At 33.9% G+C, this 18,579-nt stretch overlaps 1 protein-coding gene across 1 annotated transcript in view; it reads right to left on the reverse strand.

The window, feature by feature from the left end:
* Positions 1–16,259, reverse strand: part of SYCP1 (synaptonemal complex protein 1) — a 180,756-nt gene extending 164,497 nt beyond the window's left edge. The window contains exons 1-11 of the mRNA XM_049880007.1: positions 15,630–16,259; positions 14,786–14,917; positions 13,695–13,779; positions 13,466–13,509; positions 13,242–13,298; positions 11,800–11,964; positions 11,011–11,078; positions 9,998–10,071; positions 7,091–7,149; positions 6,442–6,511; positions 5,750–5,823 (exon numbers count right to left, since the gene is read on the reverse strand). Of these exons, the coding sequence (XP_049735964.1) occupies positions 5,750–5,823; positions 6,442–6,511; positions 7,091–7,149; positions 9,998–10,071; positions 11,011–11,078; positions 11,800–11,964; positions 13,242–13,298; positions 13,466–13,509; positions 13,695–13,779; positions 14,786–14,893 (804 nt within the window). The 5' untranslated portion in view covers positions 14,894–14,917; positions 15,630–16,259. The remainder of the gene's footprint in view (positions 1–5,749; positions 5,824–6,441; positions 6,512–7,090; positions 7,150–9,997; positions 10,072–11,010; positions 11,079–11,799; positions 11,965–13,241; positions 13,299–13,465; positions 13,510–13,694; positions 13,780–14,785; positions 14,918–15,629) is intronic.
* Between the last annotated feature and the right edge of the window lie 2,320 nt (positions 16,260–18,579).

Raw genomic sequence — 18,579 nt, forward strand, 5'->3', positions numbered from 1 at the left:
ATGTCCCACTTGAATGTGGGGATCATCTCAAGAATAGATTTGACACGCTGAACACTCATGACTGAAGACCAGGTGAGTTGTGAGAAGGTATCAAAGACATCATACGTGAAGAAAGCAAAACAAAATAAACCTGTTGCCATCAAGTGGATTCCAACTCATACTGATCCTATAAGACAGAGTAGAACGGCCCCATTGGGTTTCCAAGGAGCAGGTGGTGGATTTGAATTGCCGATCTTTTGGTTAGCAGCCAAATGGTTAAACCACGGCATTACCAGGGCTCCATGAAGAAAACAAAAGATCATAAAAAGACAGGAAAGAAAGAAAAGGCCTCTGAAACTTGCTCTTGAACCTAGAGTAGCTAACGTGAATGGAAAAAACGATGAAGGAAAAGAGCTGAACAGATTTCACAGAGCAGCTCGAGAAGGCAAAATATTATAATGAAATGTACAAAGACCTGGAATTAGAAAGCCAAAAGGGAAGAACACACTCAGCATTTCTCAAGCTGAAACAACTGAAGGAAAATTCAACTCTTGAGTTGCAATTCTGAAGGATTCTATAGGCAAAGTATTGAATGATGTAGGAGGCATTAAAAGCAGATGGAAAGAATACACGGTCAGTGTACCAGAAAGAAATGGCCGACGTTCAACCATTTCAAGAGGTAGCATATGATCAAGAACCAACAGTACTGAAGGAATAAGTCCAAGGTGCACTAAAGGCACTGGAAAAAAAAAAAAAAAAACAGGGCTCCAGGAACTGACGGAATACCAATACAGATGATTCAAAAAATGGATGTAACACTGGAGGTGTTCACTCATCTATGCCAAGAAATTTGGAAGGCAGCTACCTGGCCAACCAACTGGAAGAGATCCATATTTATGCCCATTCCAAAGAAAGGTGACCCAACAGAATGTCGAAATTATAGAACAATATCATTAATGTCACACGCATTAATGTCATTCAAAAGCTGTTACAGCAGCACGTCGAAAGGTAACTGCCAGAAATTCAAGCCAGATTCAGAAGAGGACATGGAACAAGGGATACCACTGCTAATGTCAGATGGATCCTGGCTGAAAGCAGACAATACCAGAAGGATGTTTACCTGTGTTTTATTGACTGTGCAGAAAAAGAAATCACCAGAAAGAAGTAGGCAGAACAATTCTTGGAATTAACATAGGGCTAGAAAACAGCCAGAGTGGAGAAACTTCATAACGTCGGGTAGAGTACTCAACTCTCAACTGAAGTACACTAAAACTCAACAGTGGAAGCAATTTAATCCTAGACAAAATGCTGCTCTGGTCCCACCTAAAAAAGCTTAAAATCAACCCTTGAGTGGATCAACTGTTTCCAAGTAGTTTAACTGGGTCCCAGAACAAAGCGCAAGAATGTTCACAGGAATATTTAAAAAATTCAACACCCAACAAGGCATATTACAATATCTAGCATTTAGTCAAAATTTACCAGGCATGCAAATAAGCAGGAAAACCCATGACAAGGAGGGAAAAAAAAAAAAAACAGAATCAGAAATACACGATAGAATTAATAGACAAGGAAATTAAAAATAGCCATTATAAATATAGTCCATACATTCAAGAAGGTAGAGGAAAGCATAAGCATGTCAAGGAAAGACATGAAAAATGTAATACTCAAATCAAACTTCTAGAGATGTAAAATGTAATAACTGAGATGAAAAATATACTCGATGGAATTAACAGATTAGACCCTGCAGAAAAAAATACTTGTGAACTTGAAGTCATAGAAATAAAAACTATCCAAAATGAAACATGGAAAGAATGAAACAAAGCTCCTTGGCCTAAGAAACTGTAAACGTAGCATTGCCATTAATAGAGATGGAGAAGCCTTTGAGAGAAGTATCAGTTCAGGTTTTTTTCCAAACGGGTTTTCTGAGGTATAATACACAAAGCATAAAATGCATAAATTTTAAGTGTACAGTTTTACCCCACAATCCAGTTTTAAAACACGCCCATCACTCAAAAAGTTTCTTCACACCCATTTGCAGTCAACCCTTCCACCATCCCCAAAGAACCCAGAATGTTTCAAGCATTACAAGTAATAGGTACTGTGAAAGAGTGGTATGAAACAGGAGGCCTTTCGGAAATCTGTAAAATGAGTAGTAAGGACTCCCCAGGTCCACTCTACCCTCCTACCCTGAACTCTACTTCCTGACAGTCAATGTAGTTAGCAAATGTACTCTGCCTTTGCAAAAGATATAGGAATAGTCAAATTGAAAAAGAAAATCTCTAAACATGGGTATTCCAGGCACAGGGAAATGTAGGAGTAAAAAATATCATTGAAAAGTCAGAATATGCCCTGAAGTCTTTCTTAAAACCAATCAACAGTTTAGCTTAATTAGTTACGAATGTCTGCCTTGAGCATTGTGCCCTTTAAGATCTATCTATATGGGACCAAACTGATAAAAGCAGCTCAAAAGATTAGATAAGAGAGCAACTAGGAGTACATAGCAAGGTGTATATAAATTTTTGTATCAGAGACTGATTTGATTTGTAAACTTTCACTTAAAGTACAATAAAAATTATTTTTAAAAAATTAGATAAGAATCTTAGGGGGGAGTGAGCTTATGTTAATAGGGGAGACTCAATTCAGAGTAAGAGGTTAAGAATGGTTACACACACACCATATCAAAAAACTAATTCAAAATGGATCAAAGTCCTAAATATAAAGCCAAAAACTATGAAGTTCATAGAAGAAAAAATAGGATCCATGGTAGAGGCCCTAATACACAGCATTAGCAGGATACAAACCACAACCAACAACAAACAAACTCCAGATGATAGGCTAGGTAACTGGGATCTTCTAAAAATTAAAAACATATGCTCAAAAAAAGACTTCACCAAAAGAGTAAAAAGAGCATACAGATTGGGAAAAAAATGTTTGGCTATTACAAATCAGACAAAGGTCTAATCCCTAAAATCTACAAGAAAATCCAACATCTCTACAACAAAAAGACAAATAATCCAACTGGAAAATGGGCAAAGGAAACAAACAGATACTTTACCAAGGACATTCAAGCAGCCAACAGACGTATGAGGAAATGCTATCAATCTCTAGCCGTTAGAGAAACGCAAATCAAAACCACAATGAGATACCATCTCACCCCTGCATTAGTGGCAAGAATCAAAAAAACAGGAAATAACAAATGTTGGAGAGGCTACGGGGAGATCAGAACTCATGCACTGCTGGTGGAAATGCAAAATGATACAACCATTTTGGAAAATGATATGGTGCTTCCTTAGAAAGCCAGAAATAGAAATACCATATGATCCAGCAATCCCACTCCCAGGAATACATCCTAGAGAAATAAGAGTCCTCACACGAATAGACATATGCACACCCACGTTCACTGCAGCATTGTTCACAATAGCAAAAAGATGGAAACAACCTAGATGCCCATCAACAGAAGAATGGATAAACAAACCATAGTATATACACACAATGGAGTATTACGCAATGTTAAAGAACAATGATGAATCTGTGAAGCATCTCATAACATGGATGTATCTGGAGGGTATTACGCTGAGTGAAATAAGTCAATCACAAAAGGACAAATATTACAGGAGAGCACACTGTAAAAACTCATGAAAAGGTTTACACACAAAAAGAAACAATCTTTGATGGTTATGAGGGAGGGGAGTGGTGTGGATGGAAAAACACTAACTAGACAATAGATTAGTGGTAACTTTAGTGAAGGGTAAAACAGTACATAATACTGGGGAAGCCAGCACAACTTGACCAAGACAAAGCCATGGAAGCTCCACAGATATATCTAAACTTCCTGAAGGACTCAATTGCTGGGCTGAGGGCTGTAGGCACCATGGTCTTGGGGAATATATTGCTCAGTTGGCATAACATAGTTTATAAAGAAAATGTTCTACATTCTACTTTGGTGAGTTGCGTCTGGGGTCTTAAAAGCCATCTAGAATACTCCACTGGTCTCACCCCTTTGGGAGCAAGGAAGCATGAGGAAAACTAAAGACACAAGGGAAAGATTACTCCAAAAACTAATGGACCACATCTACCACGGCCTCCACCAGACTGAGTCCAGTACAACTAGATGGTGCCTGGCTACCACCACTGACTGCTCTGACAGGGATCACAATAGAGGGTCCCAGACAGAGCTGGAAAAAAATGTAGAACAAAATTCCAACTCCAAAAGAAAGACCAGACTTGCTGGCCTGACAGAGACTAGAGAAATCCTGAGAGTATGGCCCCCAGACACTCTTTCAGCTCAGTAATGAAGTCACTCCTGAGGTTCACCCTTCAGCCAAAGATTGGTCAGGCCCACAAACAAAATGAGACTAAAGGGGCACACGAGCCCTGGGCAAGGACTAGAAGGAAGGAGGGGACCCAAAAGCTGGTAACAGGGAGCCCAAAGTTGAAAAGGGAGAGTGTTGACAGGTCATGGGGTTGTCAACCAAAGTCATAAAACAATATGTGTACTGTTTAATGAGAAACTATTTATTCTGTAAAACTTCACCTAAAGTACAATTAAAAAAAAAAGAATGGCTGCACATCTTGAAAGATGAAATCAATGTCACTGAACTGTACACGCAGAAATTGTTGAATACCTGTACGCTCTGCTGTATATATTCTCAACCACAAAAAAAAATTTTTTTTTTTTACAAGTCAGTATATGATGAGACTCAGCCTGTCTTTTCTAACCTGCCTGACCCAGCTCCAAAATGCCACCAGCCAAGCTTATATACACAAGCAAGAATTTGGAGAATCACAGAAATAAAGTCTTAAAAATAATGACATTTAGGACTCCCCAGCAAAAATACCAGCTGCCCATGCCATCATTTTACCAAGGAAGCCCAAGAGTCTGTAAACTCTACCCATACATCCTAAACTCCTAAGAGCTTTTTAATACACTTCACTATTATTTTGTGTTCTTTATAAGAAGCACAATTTTAACTTTTAAAAAAAGACCTCCTTCTTTCTGAAATCTGATTTTAAAATTCAGTTCACAGAATTTCACAATACAGAAAATTGTTAACAACTTTCAAAATATCTAAACATAATGCATAAATTTGAATTCTATCATTTAACCAGAACTTAAAAAAAAAAAAAAAAACTCTGAGTATTCTCTCTGTAAGTCAAGAAGAAAAAAATCTGCAAAAACAGGGAAAAATAGAAAAGGATTCCTTTCTGTGCACTGTTTTCCATTTGGGAAGCAGAAGACTTGCAACTGGTAAGGCTGACATAAAGGTATTCTAAAATCAACACTCTCGTGAATGTCAAAAGACACAGACTCACCATTTTTAAGTCTAGCAAGATATGACATTAAAATAGAAGTAAAAGAATGCTTTAGTTCTCCTCACTGATGTCATGGATAGTGTATTTGAAAATTAACTGCAAATATGGGCTGAGTGGTCAATGATCATCTTCACATATTGAGATTTTTGTCCAAACATAATTTCTCACAAAACACTTTTGCAGCAATGTTCTATTACCCACTCATAAAAACACTGTAGAAGAGTCATTGATTTAAAAAAAAAAAAAAAGCACTAGTATTCACTGACTGCATATTTGAGTAAACGAAAACATTAACTCTGCTAAGCAAAAGGCTAAATATTTGGATATGTGTAACTAGTTTATAAAAATTTATCATGCAATCAGGAAATAACTTGAAATTTCTTTTCAAATTTTAAATATTTTATGAATTAGCAAATACAAATACAGAGAACACAAAGAACAGTTCGGTTTTTTTAACCTGCTTTTCCTTGTCGTTTATTTCCTTTCTATATTCTCCTTCAAGGTGCTGGATTTTTTCATAATCTTCCTTTACTTTAAAAATAAAACAAATATACTTTAACATCTTAACATATTGGTATAACCTTTTCATTACAAACAAAATTTAAAGTTTCTGAGATTATATTTCATGTCTTTATCTCATTATTATATTAAACCCCAAAGGTGTCTAACCAGCTAAAACCACTACTGTTTTCTTGCTGATAAATTTGTTTACTAAAATTGTGAATTTCAGTAATATCAAAACCATAATAACTTAAGAAGTCTACAATTTTCAAAAAAGCACACTTTATAAAAACTATTCGCAATACTCTAATCTGAAATAACAATAGATTTTAAATACATGTATTGTTTTAACATGCATACTTTAACTACCAAGAAATGTAAAAATATGAATAAGCCACGCTTAGAAAAAAATTAAATGCAAACCATAATAGGTTTGATTTTAGAAAAAATGTAGCTTTAAGCTAAAAAAGTATTTTTAACATGTATCTATTCCCTGCCACATTCCACAAGATTTTAAGGAGTTTATTTATAAAACTACATCAAATATAAAATAGTTGAGGGTATCAGGCTGAAGGGATAAAAACATTGAGAGACTAATAAAAATATAAAACAGTAGAAGATAATATAAAAATGAAATAGGATCCCTACACTTAAAATGCATTTCCAGTCTGGAATTTTCAGCTTGTACACGAAGTTCCTCAAAAGCTATTATCATTTTCTGGAATATAAAGTTTAACTTTTAAAACTCATATATAGGCTTTTTAAATAAATTTCTTCAAATTTTGAAAATATTAATAAATTTGTATAATGTGCTCTTTACCTTTAAAACTGTATATCTTCAAATAAGGCAAACCATATAACTTTGAATAATTAAATAATTTACTTAAGAACATAGTAGGAATGTCTATTATGGTTTCCCAGATGATCAAAGGCAAGGAAACGGATAGCAGATGAGATAAGAAAGGTAAGCAGGAGCCAGACAGAGTAATAATTCTTTATGTGTTTTTCAAATTAATGGTTATGAGTCACAACAATGGTTATGTGCTAGTCTCTGACACAGAGAGAGTTGATAAATTAAATGATGTCACTAGCATGTAAATCAAAAAAGGTACTAAATAATAAAACATTAACATACTCATAGTATAGAATCTTGGGAATTTTATTAGTGATGTAATCATATATCAAAAATAAATAATAATCCTTTCAGCAAGAAGAGCTCCCCATATCTTTATAACTATTACTCTACTTTGCTTAGAAATGCTCTGTTTAAAATATTCAAATTTTCACTACCACTTACCTCAATGTTATTATTTAGATCCACATAAACTTGCCTAGTTTCTTCCCGTTCATATTCATCTATTAATACAAAAAGTTTCAAAATTAACATTTAAAACAATTATGATGCTAACAAGATAATACTCAAAATATCTCAGAAAATATTAAAAATTTTATATTATTGAAGGGCATTGGCATATCCAACTCAGTACTGCATTTTTTTTAAGTAGCAACAAAAGCAGTTTGATAGTAAGGCATGGTTGTACTTCATGATATCAGGATCAAAAGCTTGGTGTTGTTTAAACAGCCCTAATTTCTGTTTACAGAACCACTACCCATGAATTCATTCAAACTTTGTAGTATATATTTATAATTTTAGCGTTTACAATGACTAGAGTTTTACTAACAATGTATTTTTCCCTTGTACATTTCATGTAAGACTCATAAGGTACACATGAAAGGCAATGTTTGTTCTTGTCTCTTGCTCTATCTCTGAAGAGGATTTTGACAGGACCCAGAATCTCAAAACATAATAATCAAACTGTCATCGATATATTCCAAAATGTTCATCAATCAAAGAACTAGGAAAATGTAGCACTGTTCTAAGTCTCAGATTATTATGTAGCAAGCAATCAAAGAGAATAAGGCACACAATGAGATAAGCAAAAAGAACTAGAATCTATACAACAGATGACAGAAAAAGATCTTGAGAGATTCAAGGTATTGGCGTAATCAAACAGACTATAATACAACTCTGTTTACTATGTTCATGGAGATAAAAAGCTGAGCTTAAAAATTTCAACAAGGAACTTGAAACTCTAAATGTGACACTACATATTTTAAAAAGAACCAGCTAATAATTTGTGGTGGTGGTGGTTGTTAGGTGCCATCAAATCAGTTCTGACTCATAGCAAACCTATAGGACAGAATTAATAATTAAAGAAAAATAAAATACAGTAACAGGAATTAAGAACTCAACTGATGCATTTAAAAGCAGATGAGAGACAGATAAATAATTAATGAAGTGGAAGAGAAGATAGAAGAAATTATCCTGAATGCAGCTCAGTGAGACAAAAAGATGAAAAATACAGAAAAAAACAGAGAAGGTGAAAAATACGTAAGGTAAAGCCACAGTTGCCTCATTGCTGTGTCTTGAAAAGACCATCAACAGGCTCTCACCTCAAGGACTTTGCACTTGCTGTTTCTTCTGCCTGAAATATTTTTCCCAAAATAGCTACATGGCTGATTCCCTTGCCTTATTCAGGTCTCTACCCAAATGTCACTTAATCAGAGAAAACCTCCCCAACCATTCTACCCCAAAATATTCTCTCCTAATCTTTTTTTTTTAATACATATTTTGTTTCTGGTCTGTCTCCCCCAACTAGAATATATACTCCATAAGAGCAGAGACTTTGTTCATTGCTGGTTTTCCCCAGCATCTAGAATAGATGTAGGCACTAAAAATAAAAAAAAAAAAAAGCTGAATGAGTGAATAAATAATATGAAATCACAATAACAAAAAAAAAAAAAAAAAGGATCAGCTTACAGTTTAAGTCAAGAATCTGGCTGGAATTGACCATAATAAAGATTTTTAGAAAAACTACATATCACATCAAGACATACCTTAACCTTAGCTAATTTAGGAGATCATCAAAAAAAAATGCATAAATGGTTCTTCAAACCAATCCCACCATCTGATTTCTGGCTTAAAGAGCTAATACCTAAAGTGAAGATAGAACAAGTAGCCTTATCTCTCTAGCCCACTGTACTTTTTTGTGATACAACCAATATTTTATCCTGTACTCCCATCCCTCTACTTTCACCAATTTCTGTATCTAAACAGGAAAGCTAATCTCAAAAGTTGAATAAACAGAATGTAGTGGAGGAGCTGGTAGTAATACAACATATTCTGGAAGGCATATATGGTACAGGTTCAAAAGCGAAGCAAAGGACTTACAAGCAGGGACTGAGAATAAAGAATTCGGCAATAACGCATGCTGGAAATAACAATAATGGCTAACATTTATTGAGCACTCTGCACTGTTCTAAGCATTTTATATTTATTAACGAGTTTAATTCTCAAAACAACACTAAGAGGCATTTTATTAACTAATAAACAGAGGGTCAGAGGAATTACATAACTTATTCAAGGTCAAACAGGTAGAAACTGACTGAGTTTGAATTTAAGCACAGCTGTCTAAATCCAAGCTCTTAAGCCGTAAACTCTATGATATATGAATTAACTTTTTTTAGCTAAGAAAAATAATATCCTGAAAAAGCAGGTAGACATAATTTCCTAATGGATTCTTGTCAGCAACAAAGTAGAATTAGTATCAAATCAATGGCAAAGATAGATTATTATTTTTCATAGTCAGATTATTAAATTCTCTTAACAAAATAAGAAAAATTCCTACTTCACAATTAAAAAATCAAAAATATACAAAATAAAAACTTGCTTTCATATACGTATCATATCACAACCTTATTAGAATGTTTTAAAAGAACTTATGGTCTTTAGGAAGAAATTCTATTTAGATTGGAAATAAACATTGCACCACTATTCCTAAACACTATGCCTTCAGCATAACGCTCCCCTGGTATTTTCTATTATGAACATGGCTATATCTTATTCTTGACTAAAGTTCCTGGTTGTTCCAGACAGAAAGGAAGGTTAAATGAAACAAGGATTAACTATAAATGCCAAGTATATACCTTTTGAAATATATTGTCTTTCAAAAGGTATGAGCTTTCAAAAAGCTCAAAGAACTGGGAATCTAGTTACTACTATTATTAAGGTCTGAGGCACATATAACTTATCCAAATCAAAACTGGTTCCAAAAAGCAAAAACACAATTTCTCCCCCAACTCTACCCTTATCATTTAAATAATAAAAATAGATAAAATTACATAAAACAAGAAATATATTTACATTTCTTTGTCTTTTCTGCAGATCTGGCACAGGTTTCTTTGAGTAAGTTGCATAAATGCCTTGTAGCATTATTCCTGAAACAAAGGAAAAGAGACTGCCTAAGTATAATCTGATCTCAGAGTCAAAATCACATATAGAAGTTATAAAACATACTGTTACAATTTGTAAACTTTTTAAGAAATTTTTAAAATATTATATTTGGTATATATCACATACTGCTTAGAAATTAAAGTGTCAACGAAAAGTGGATTAACTCTCTTAGTAAAGGTGATGTAGTAAAATGCCTCCCTTTAAAAGTAAAAATGATAGCTCCTTAAAAAGTTTCTACCCAAGTATCTATCAATAACCTTTCAGTGAACAGCTGCAGATTTGCCTAAAGAAAAATAATAAGACGACAGGATTGGGCTTTTCATTTACTAATTATCCTAGAAAGGTTCTAATCTTCAAAACATAAAATAAGGTAACTTTCTCACTATGCATTCCTTATGTGAATAATAAGACCTTTGGCTTTCTTTTTGAAGCTGCCAACACATATAGCAGTTAGATCAAATTTCCAACTACATATTTAAACCTATTTATTAGTTTAGTGGAAAACAAAAGTTAGAACATGACATATGTCATATCCTTTAACATTTTTTCAATAATCTAGTAAATCAAAAAGTTAACAAATCACTGAAATCAAGAGCGGCTTTCTTTTGTTTCCAAAGCCTGTGACGATTTCCTAGCACTGAGCAATAGTACCTAAGGTATGATCCTTGGACCAGCAACATCAACATACCTTTTTAGAAATGCAAATTCTTGAGCCCCACTGCACTGAATCAGAAACCAGGGACAGAAGGGGAAAAGGGGGTGGCAACAGTGACCATAATTTACCAAATGCAAGAATGTAGAATGGGTATTCTTTTTCCACAGTATCCAGGTAGAATTCTGTTCATAAGTTAATATTATAAAACACACAGAAAGTGCTCAATAAATTTATGGTGAAAGAATAAATTCATTAAGTTAGTACTTACTCTTTTATTAAATCTTTATTTTCTTGAATTCCTTCCTCTAATTTCAAACTTACTTTTTCATTTTCAAACTAATTTACAAAACAGAAAAACAGTTCATCATATTTGGCTTAGCAAAATAAACATGAGAATAATTATTAGCAGCATTTCTTTGCTAACATATTACAATGGCCTATAATAATTGTCTTCTTTCCATACCTAAAGGAACTTATCACTATTTATGGATTTCCCATAAGAATACGGATCTCACTTTTATCCATCTAAAATCAAATCTGCTGAATCATCTCCAAAAAGCATTCAACAATATTTTAATGGAAATCTTCTCCAAACATTCTGAAGTGATGTTTTATCTTTGTCCTAATCCAATGCGGCCTTTTTCTCAACATCCTTCTTTCACTTTATGCCATAAAATCACAGCTACACAGTTTTAAATTTAAAGTTATATCTACAAATGCCATATGCCAATATCCTAAGATATTTATATCAAACTCATAAGTAATAGGAATAAATATAAACTATAATAAATTAGAATCATTAAAACAATCTTTATCTAAAGTAATTTATGATTTCCCTAATCATCTGCATAGCTTTGTGCAACTCGTCCTCTGCACTCATCCCTAAAGTTGAAATGCAACTAAGTGTCAGTAAAGCTTCAAGAAAGCACTGTCCTTAAAATTCACATCACAGAAACAAGATTAACTCAGCTTACCCTAATACTCTTTCAACAGTATTATAATATTTACAGTATTGTAAGTTATTGCATGATATTTACAATTCAAAATTTCATTATACCTGTAATTCCTGAATGGCTTTACGCTGTGCTTCAATTATCTTTCTATTTTCTTGCAACTTATTTTCTTTCTGCTTCAGTTCAGATTCTACATTCACTTTCCACTTCTTGATCTTCTCAGCCTCCTTATATAGTTTTGAATATAGTCTGCTCATTGGCTCTGAATTCTATTAAAATAGGTTTTCCTAAATTAGGTTCATCGTTCAAAATTTTAATAAAACAAAATTACAGCTACCTATTGAAAATATCCATGATTAATAATATATTAATAGCTGAGACCAAATCTCTCCTTAGTTTCTGTCTAGTAGCATACTGAAAGCTACATTAACTCTTCTAAACTATTAAAGCAGTATCAGCTACTTTGCTAAAGTTACCTTGCTGAATAAAATAAAATGGCTCCACAATGTGCTTAAGTCAGAACTTAAAAACGTTTTTGTCAATGACACAATATGGCTACTGAAGAGCTAAAATATTCCATTCTACAAGAAAATCTATAAATCTTTACAATAATCTTGAAATATTTTGACTACGCAGTTCAATAATTAACTAAAGGACATAAACTTTAAAAAATAATGACAAGAAAAAAAATGGTGAACACAAGATCTACCTTTCATCAAGCTCAAGGTTTTATTTGGATTTCTTGCATTTTTTTAAAGCTACATTATAAGATAAATAACAGAGTTTACGTCAAAAAAACACAAATAAATCACACTGATTTCTATTTGCTGACAGCCCTTCATTTATTCATAAAATAGGTTTCATATTTAAAAACTCTATTATGATACTACAGCAACAAGCTTGTAGCACTTTATCAAGCCCTGGTAGTGCACTGGTTAAGCGCTTGGCTGCTAAACAAACAAAAAGTTGATGGTTGGAACCCACCAGGTGCTCTGCAGGGGAAAAAAATGTGGCAGTCTGCTTCCATAAAGATTTACAGCCTAGGAAACCCTACGGGACAGTTCTACTCTTTCTTTTAGGGTCACTATGAGTCGGAACCTACTCGATGGCAACGGGTTTAGTTGTGGGGATCCCATAAACAAAAATAATTCTTTATAATTAAAGTCAAAATTACTTTACTCCTACAAATCCGTTAGTAAAACAGGCAAACGATAAATTTCACCTATTAATTAAAGGATTATTTTCTAAAATACTAGCTTGGTTGTCACAGAGTCTCTTCTCATCATGTGTCTGTCTTCCCTCTTCTATTCTTGATTTCTGGGTTTTAAAATTAAATTGCCCCTGAAGATTAGGATGCTTTTATAACCCAGGAAAATTCATAAGCCTAGTGTTTCAGCAAATTACAAAGATAAATTTTAAAAAAGATTTTAAACAATTTAAAACATTAATAACCAAATATGAAGCCTTTCGAAGCTTCAAAAGAAAGGTACATACAAATAATAACAAATTATACTCCAATTAAAATACAGATGGGAAATCTTCTGACCTCAAAATCAGAGTCTTTTGGTCCTTCCTGGTAGTGACAACCGTCAGAGTTATCAACCTAAAAAAAATGAATAAATGTCTCCTGTAAGAAAGTATTTCTGATGAGATCCTCCAAATAGCAGCAATAAATACAGAAAAAGAGTAATCCAACAACTAAAGAGTTCTTTTTAAGTATGTAATTCAATACCTAAACAGATTCTACTTATATATATTATGTTAACCGACCTGTTCAAGCATGGGTAAAAAGTTAACCTTTTGTAAAGCAGGATCTGCAAGATAAAAGACAAATGGTATTAAATATAATAAATTCTTAATTTTTTATTAAGTATTATATCCACCTTTAAGACTCAAGGATATCAATATAACACATTTTCAATAACTAATTTTTTTTTTAATAGCATATACAGTAAAAAGTTTCTATGTTAGCTGATACATTGCTTTTCTAGTCTCCTACCTGAATCAATGTTTTCCCCATTTTTGGAGCGATTAGTCATTGCAAATGGCAAACCAAAATCATCTTCCATACATTTGTTGAAATTCTAGAAAACAAAGACAAAGACATTCTTAAACTTATTATCTCCTACCATTTTGATCCTAGTAGTCCAATATATGTACATCTGCTTAAATAAGTGACTATTGTTGTAAACCCTTTAATGTACTTATAACATTTAAAATATCAAATGTTTTTGCTATGTAAAAAAAAAGCAAGGCAAAATTTTTAATTAGGTGTTTTCACTTATAAGATGACGCCAAACTATAAGCTATAGAATTCTTTCTAGGTATTTGAGAATAATATTAGTAGTTTTAACTAGTAGTTTAGAATAATATTAGACCTTTATTTCATTATTCATAATTCATTATGACCTTTCCCTTGATAGAATTGAGAACAGTCTTCACTGAATAGCATTTTAATGTTATACCATTGGCTGTAGCAGCCATAAGAAATTTTCTATAGCACATAAAATTAAAATATTCATTGCATCATTCCATTTACAATATAAAGTAGCATGTGAGATTTTTTGGAAGTAATTCAGTAGTAGAAAAAAGGTATGTTTCCCCTGAGAAACTTGGCACAGTTCCTCCTTTCCTAAGAGAATTTTATTTTATAAATGAATTTGTTCCCCTTTTTGTCCTGCCAACCAGGAAGCTCAGAGCCAATTCGAAGCTCAGCCACAGACCAATTTTTAGCCATATTTGTAGTTTCTTTTTCCTTGGTTTTAATTTTCTAATTCATAATTTATTATTTCATCATACATGTCTAATAAATTGCCTCAAGTCATTTAAGAAAAGAGGAAGATTAAAATAAACAGGTTCTATTATGCATGCAGGGTTCTACAACAGCAGCGTTTATTGAAATGAACAATGCCTACACACAGTGGGTACACTTATTACTCATTCAAAGCAACATTATTCAAAATTCTTTGGTAAATGAGGCCACATTTGCTGAAAAGAAATAATTATAAAATAATATCACTAAGAAAATACACTTGCTTCATTGACTTAAAGTTAAGAATAGTCAAATCAAGATCCACATACAAAATTTACCTTGAAGAAATTAGAATCTCCTCCCAAGGTCTGAGGTTTCACTGCAGACACCTGACTACTACTTAATCTTGGTGGTACAAACAATTTAAAGGGTTTTTGCTTTTCCATTTTCTCTCTTCCAGTTGTAAATATCTATTGCCCAAAATGGAAAGAAATAAAAGTGTTTTACGTTGCTTCATCAACACACTATTTATTCTTTATGGAAAGGTGACATTTGTAGAATAAATGGCTATAAAAGGAATTAACATAATCTTTGCTCCTGTGCTTGCTGGTAAAAAGCAAAAACACAGACTAGCCTGATCATCCAAAAAGTACCAAATACAGAAGTGAAGAAACATGGAAATGTGCAAGAACAGAGAAACACAAAATTTTAACTAAAAAGTTAATTTTACTAAGGTATACGCAATAGTTTGTCACCTTCTAAGTCAAACAAAAGCTGCTAAAATATGATAAGAAAACAATTTACAATGAAAAAATAACAGAATTCAAACACGCAAGACAATAATGGCATCTTTTTGCAAAATATAAGGCAAAACTAATTCAAAGGGCATCACTGAAGCGACTTTACAGCGTCTCTTACGGCTGTGGTGGTCAAAGGTAAAACACCCCTATTTATTCCCACTGACACCAGTCGCTAAGGTGGCGACTTAGATCGCAAGAAACTAAATCAAAAGGCCTGATAAGAAAACCCTTCACCTTTACAAGCGCTAAAATGCATCAAGTCACCAGAGGAACCGTCTTATTTTCTTAGAGGACTGTGGATGGCCGCATTAAGCAGACGCAGCATTAAAATATCGTTCCAGCTCTGGGTTCCTTATTAAAAACCCAGTAAAACTGCCCTTACCTTGGAAGAACCACGGGCTCAGTGCCCACGAACTGCTACCTGCTGTCTAGTAGGGTAGCAGAAAGACCCAACCAGAGCTTCTGCCTCCGAATCTCAGAAAGGGAGGGAAATCGTTCCACCTCTGAAGCTGGAGGACAGGCGCATGGCAGAGCACCACGGTTGTTTAACGGCTAAATAACGGTCGACCGCGCTGGCTTTCAAGGCGCCGCGATACCCACATCTCGCGAGATTTCCCTCCGACCTAGTAACCACTCTTTCCCGGATTCTTGCTTTCCTTCAAGTTGACATTGTTCAGGCTTCTGTGATGGTCAAAGAATGCAAGGAAAGTTGTGTCAGATGCTATAATGGGAGCTAAGAGTGTAAAACCCATTTCTGCCCTCCCAGAGCTCACAGTCTTAGGAAGGAAACAGATATTCAAACGATTATACTGCAGTGTAAACACTACTTTAAAAGTCGGGTTTTCAAAAACAGTCATGAAATCATAGGGAAAGTGGAGTTTAAGGCGTCTTGGAGAGTCAGGAGCGAGGCTTCGCAGATGTGGTATATTTCTGTTAGTACTTCAGCCGAAAATAGAATGGTTAATAGTTGACCAGAGAGTCAATGGAGAAAGGTTATTTCTGACTGAGGGAAGGTGAGCTCTCAAGTTATGAGAACAGATTAGTACAAGTGAGTGATTCCAAGAAGCATAATATGACTGCAGCTGTAGGTGTGTGAGGTCGAGGTGGAAAATGAGAAAAAATAAGGTTTGAGACTTCAGCAGATATGAAGGCTGGCAAAGATTTTTGGGTTTTAGCCTTAATGAGTGGGAATGTTAAAGACTTCTGAGTGGAAAAGATAACAATCAGGTTCAAAAGATAATTTGTAGTGTGAAGAATGGCTTAGGCTTATGAGACTGGAGTTAGGGAGACAGCATTAACAGCCAAGATAAGACATGAGGGCCTGAGCTAAGAGTGGCAGTGGAGATGAATTCCAAGTTGCAGTGGAGTCGATACCGACTCACAGTGACCCCATGAATAAAAAAAAAAAAAAAAAAAAATTGGGAGATGTCAAATATGAAAAATATTTACGAAGCACAGCTAAAAGGATTTGAAAAAATAAATTAACAATTTGATGGTTGTCTAAGATGGTTGCCTGATTACTGGCTTTGGCAGCTAGGCACACAAAACAAACAAATAAAACTCATTGCCCTCTGGTGATTCCGACTCATAGCGACCCTATAGGACAGAGTAGAACTGCCCCATAGGGTTTCCATGGAGCGGCTAGTGGATTCGAACTGCCAACCTTTTGTTTAGCAGTCGAACACTTAACCTCTGCGCCACCAGAGGTCTCATAAAGGACAAATGGTTTAGGCAATAATATAATGAGTTCAGTTTGGGACATACTGACTTGGTCTCCAGGTGGCATAATACAGTTGATGCTTTTTCGAAGGGTTTTAGCAATATTTTTAAATAACCCATTTTGTTTTGTATAAATTTAATTTATGAGACACAACAGTTTCTGTAAAAACTACAAAATTTTTGAGCTGGAAAGGACCTCTGGAGGAGCCATTTTAACGCCTTCATTTTACATTTTGAGGAAACTGAGGCCCAGAGAGATGTAGTTATGGCAGAGCTGAGTCCAGATACCTAAAAAAGATCAGATACTCCCTCCAAGAGATAATACCAAGAACATGCACAAGATACCTACAGCAGTAATAATTGATATACTTTTAAAAGATTTTAAGTTGAGAGAATTTCAAATTCTAATTTTGGTTGAGTTCCATAGAATAGTGAAAAATCAAACTTTTTTTTTTTTTAGTTGAAAACCAAAATGCTACTCCTAGTATTATATTAACTTAAATTCACCGTATTTTATTTATGTACATCCAGGCTTTCAAAACAGTAGCACCACCATAGGAATTCTCATTTTCATGTATTTCACATGCATTTAAAGTATTATCGTGCCATCTCTACAAGGACTAAAATATTCTTGGAAAGATTTCATGTTTTAAGAACTTTTTAACTTTTAAGAACTTCATTTATATTACAAAAGATGTTGCGAAATGTCAAAATACTGTCTATCAGAATGAGAAATAAATTATGCTACATTTCCCAATACATGATAAAATGTTTCTAGTGATTTATTATTTTAATTGTTTCAATGTCTTACCACCACAATTTCTAATTTGGGTTTATAAAGTGTCTGTTTCTCTAAGACGTTAAAAAAAGGTAAGCATTCAACAAATTTTTGTTCCTCTTTAATCATTATAAAATGCTGTAACAGGAATAGGTTTAAAATGATAGTTCATTAAAATTAAAATTGCTGACCACAATATGCCTTTAATGAAGCGCACAAACTGCCTTCATTCTGATAACTATTACTACTAGCTAGCCTTTTTCAGATCTGTAAATAATCCATATCTTTTCATTCAATTTTCTGTTAAATGGAAATAAGTGAAGTTTCTCCAAGTGAGAATGCTATTTATTATTATTTTCTTTTGAAGAAACCACGATGTAACAGTAGCCGTTGCTTCTTTTCAATCCAATCTTGAAAAGAGTCTTTGATGTCCCTCTAGTGGTGGTTTTTTTATATGTCACAAAATTTGATGAGCATTAATGATGTCCATTTTGTGGTGAAATATTGGTAACGTAATAATCCTGTGCATGTTTTTCAAATCAGTCATCCTATGATGACAGATAGAGTAGATAATATTTGGGAAGTTTAACATCCTAAAATTTCAGCAATGTGCAGAGAAATCCCAATTCTCAGAGAGTAAATTATTCAATTTAGGGTCCTTTGTTTTCCAAGTGCTAAGTATTTCTGAGTAGTTGTGATTCAGTGTTCTCAATTCAGTGAGCCTCCCTATGAGACGAGCAAAATGATGTAGGTCTTCTGGATGATAGATTTTTGCATATTTATACAAAATTTGTAAAACTGGCTCTTGTAAATTTTCCACACGTTGCTTATTTTT

The sequence above is a fragment of the Elephas maximus genome, chromosome 3, assembly GCF_024166365.1.
Source record: "Elephas maximus indicus isolate mEleMax1 chromosome 3, mEleMax1 primary haplotype, whole genome shotgun sequence".
NCBI lineage: Eukaryota > Metazoa > Chordata > Mammalia > Proboscidea > Elephantidae > Elephas > Elephas maximus.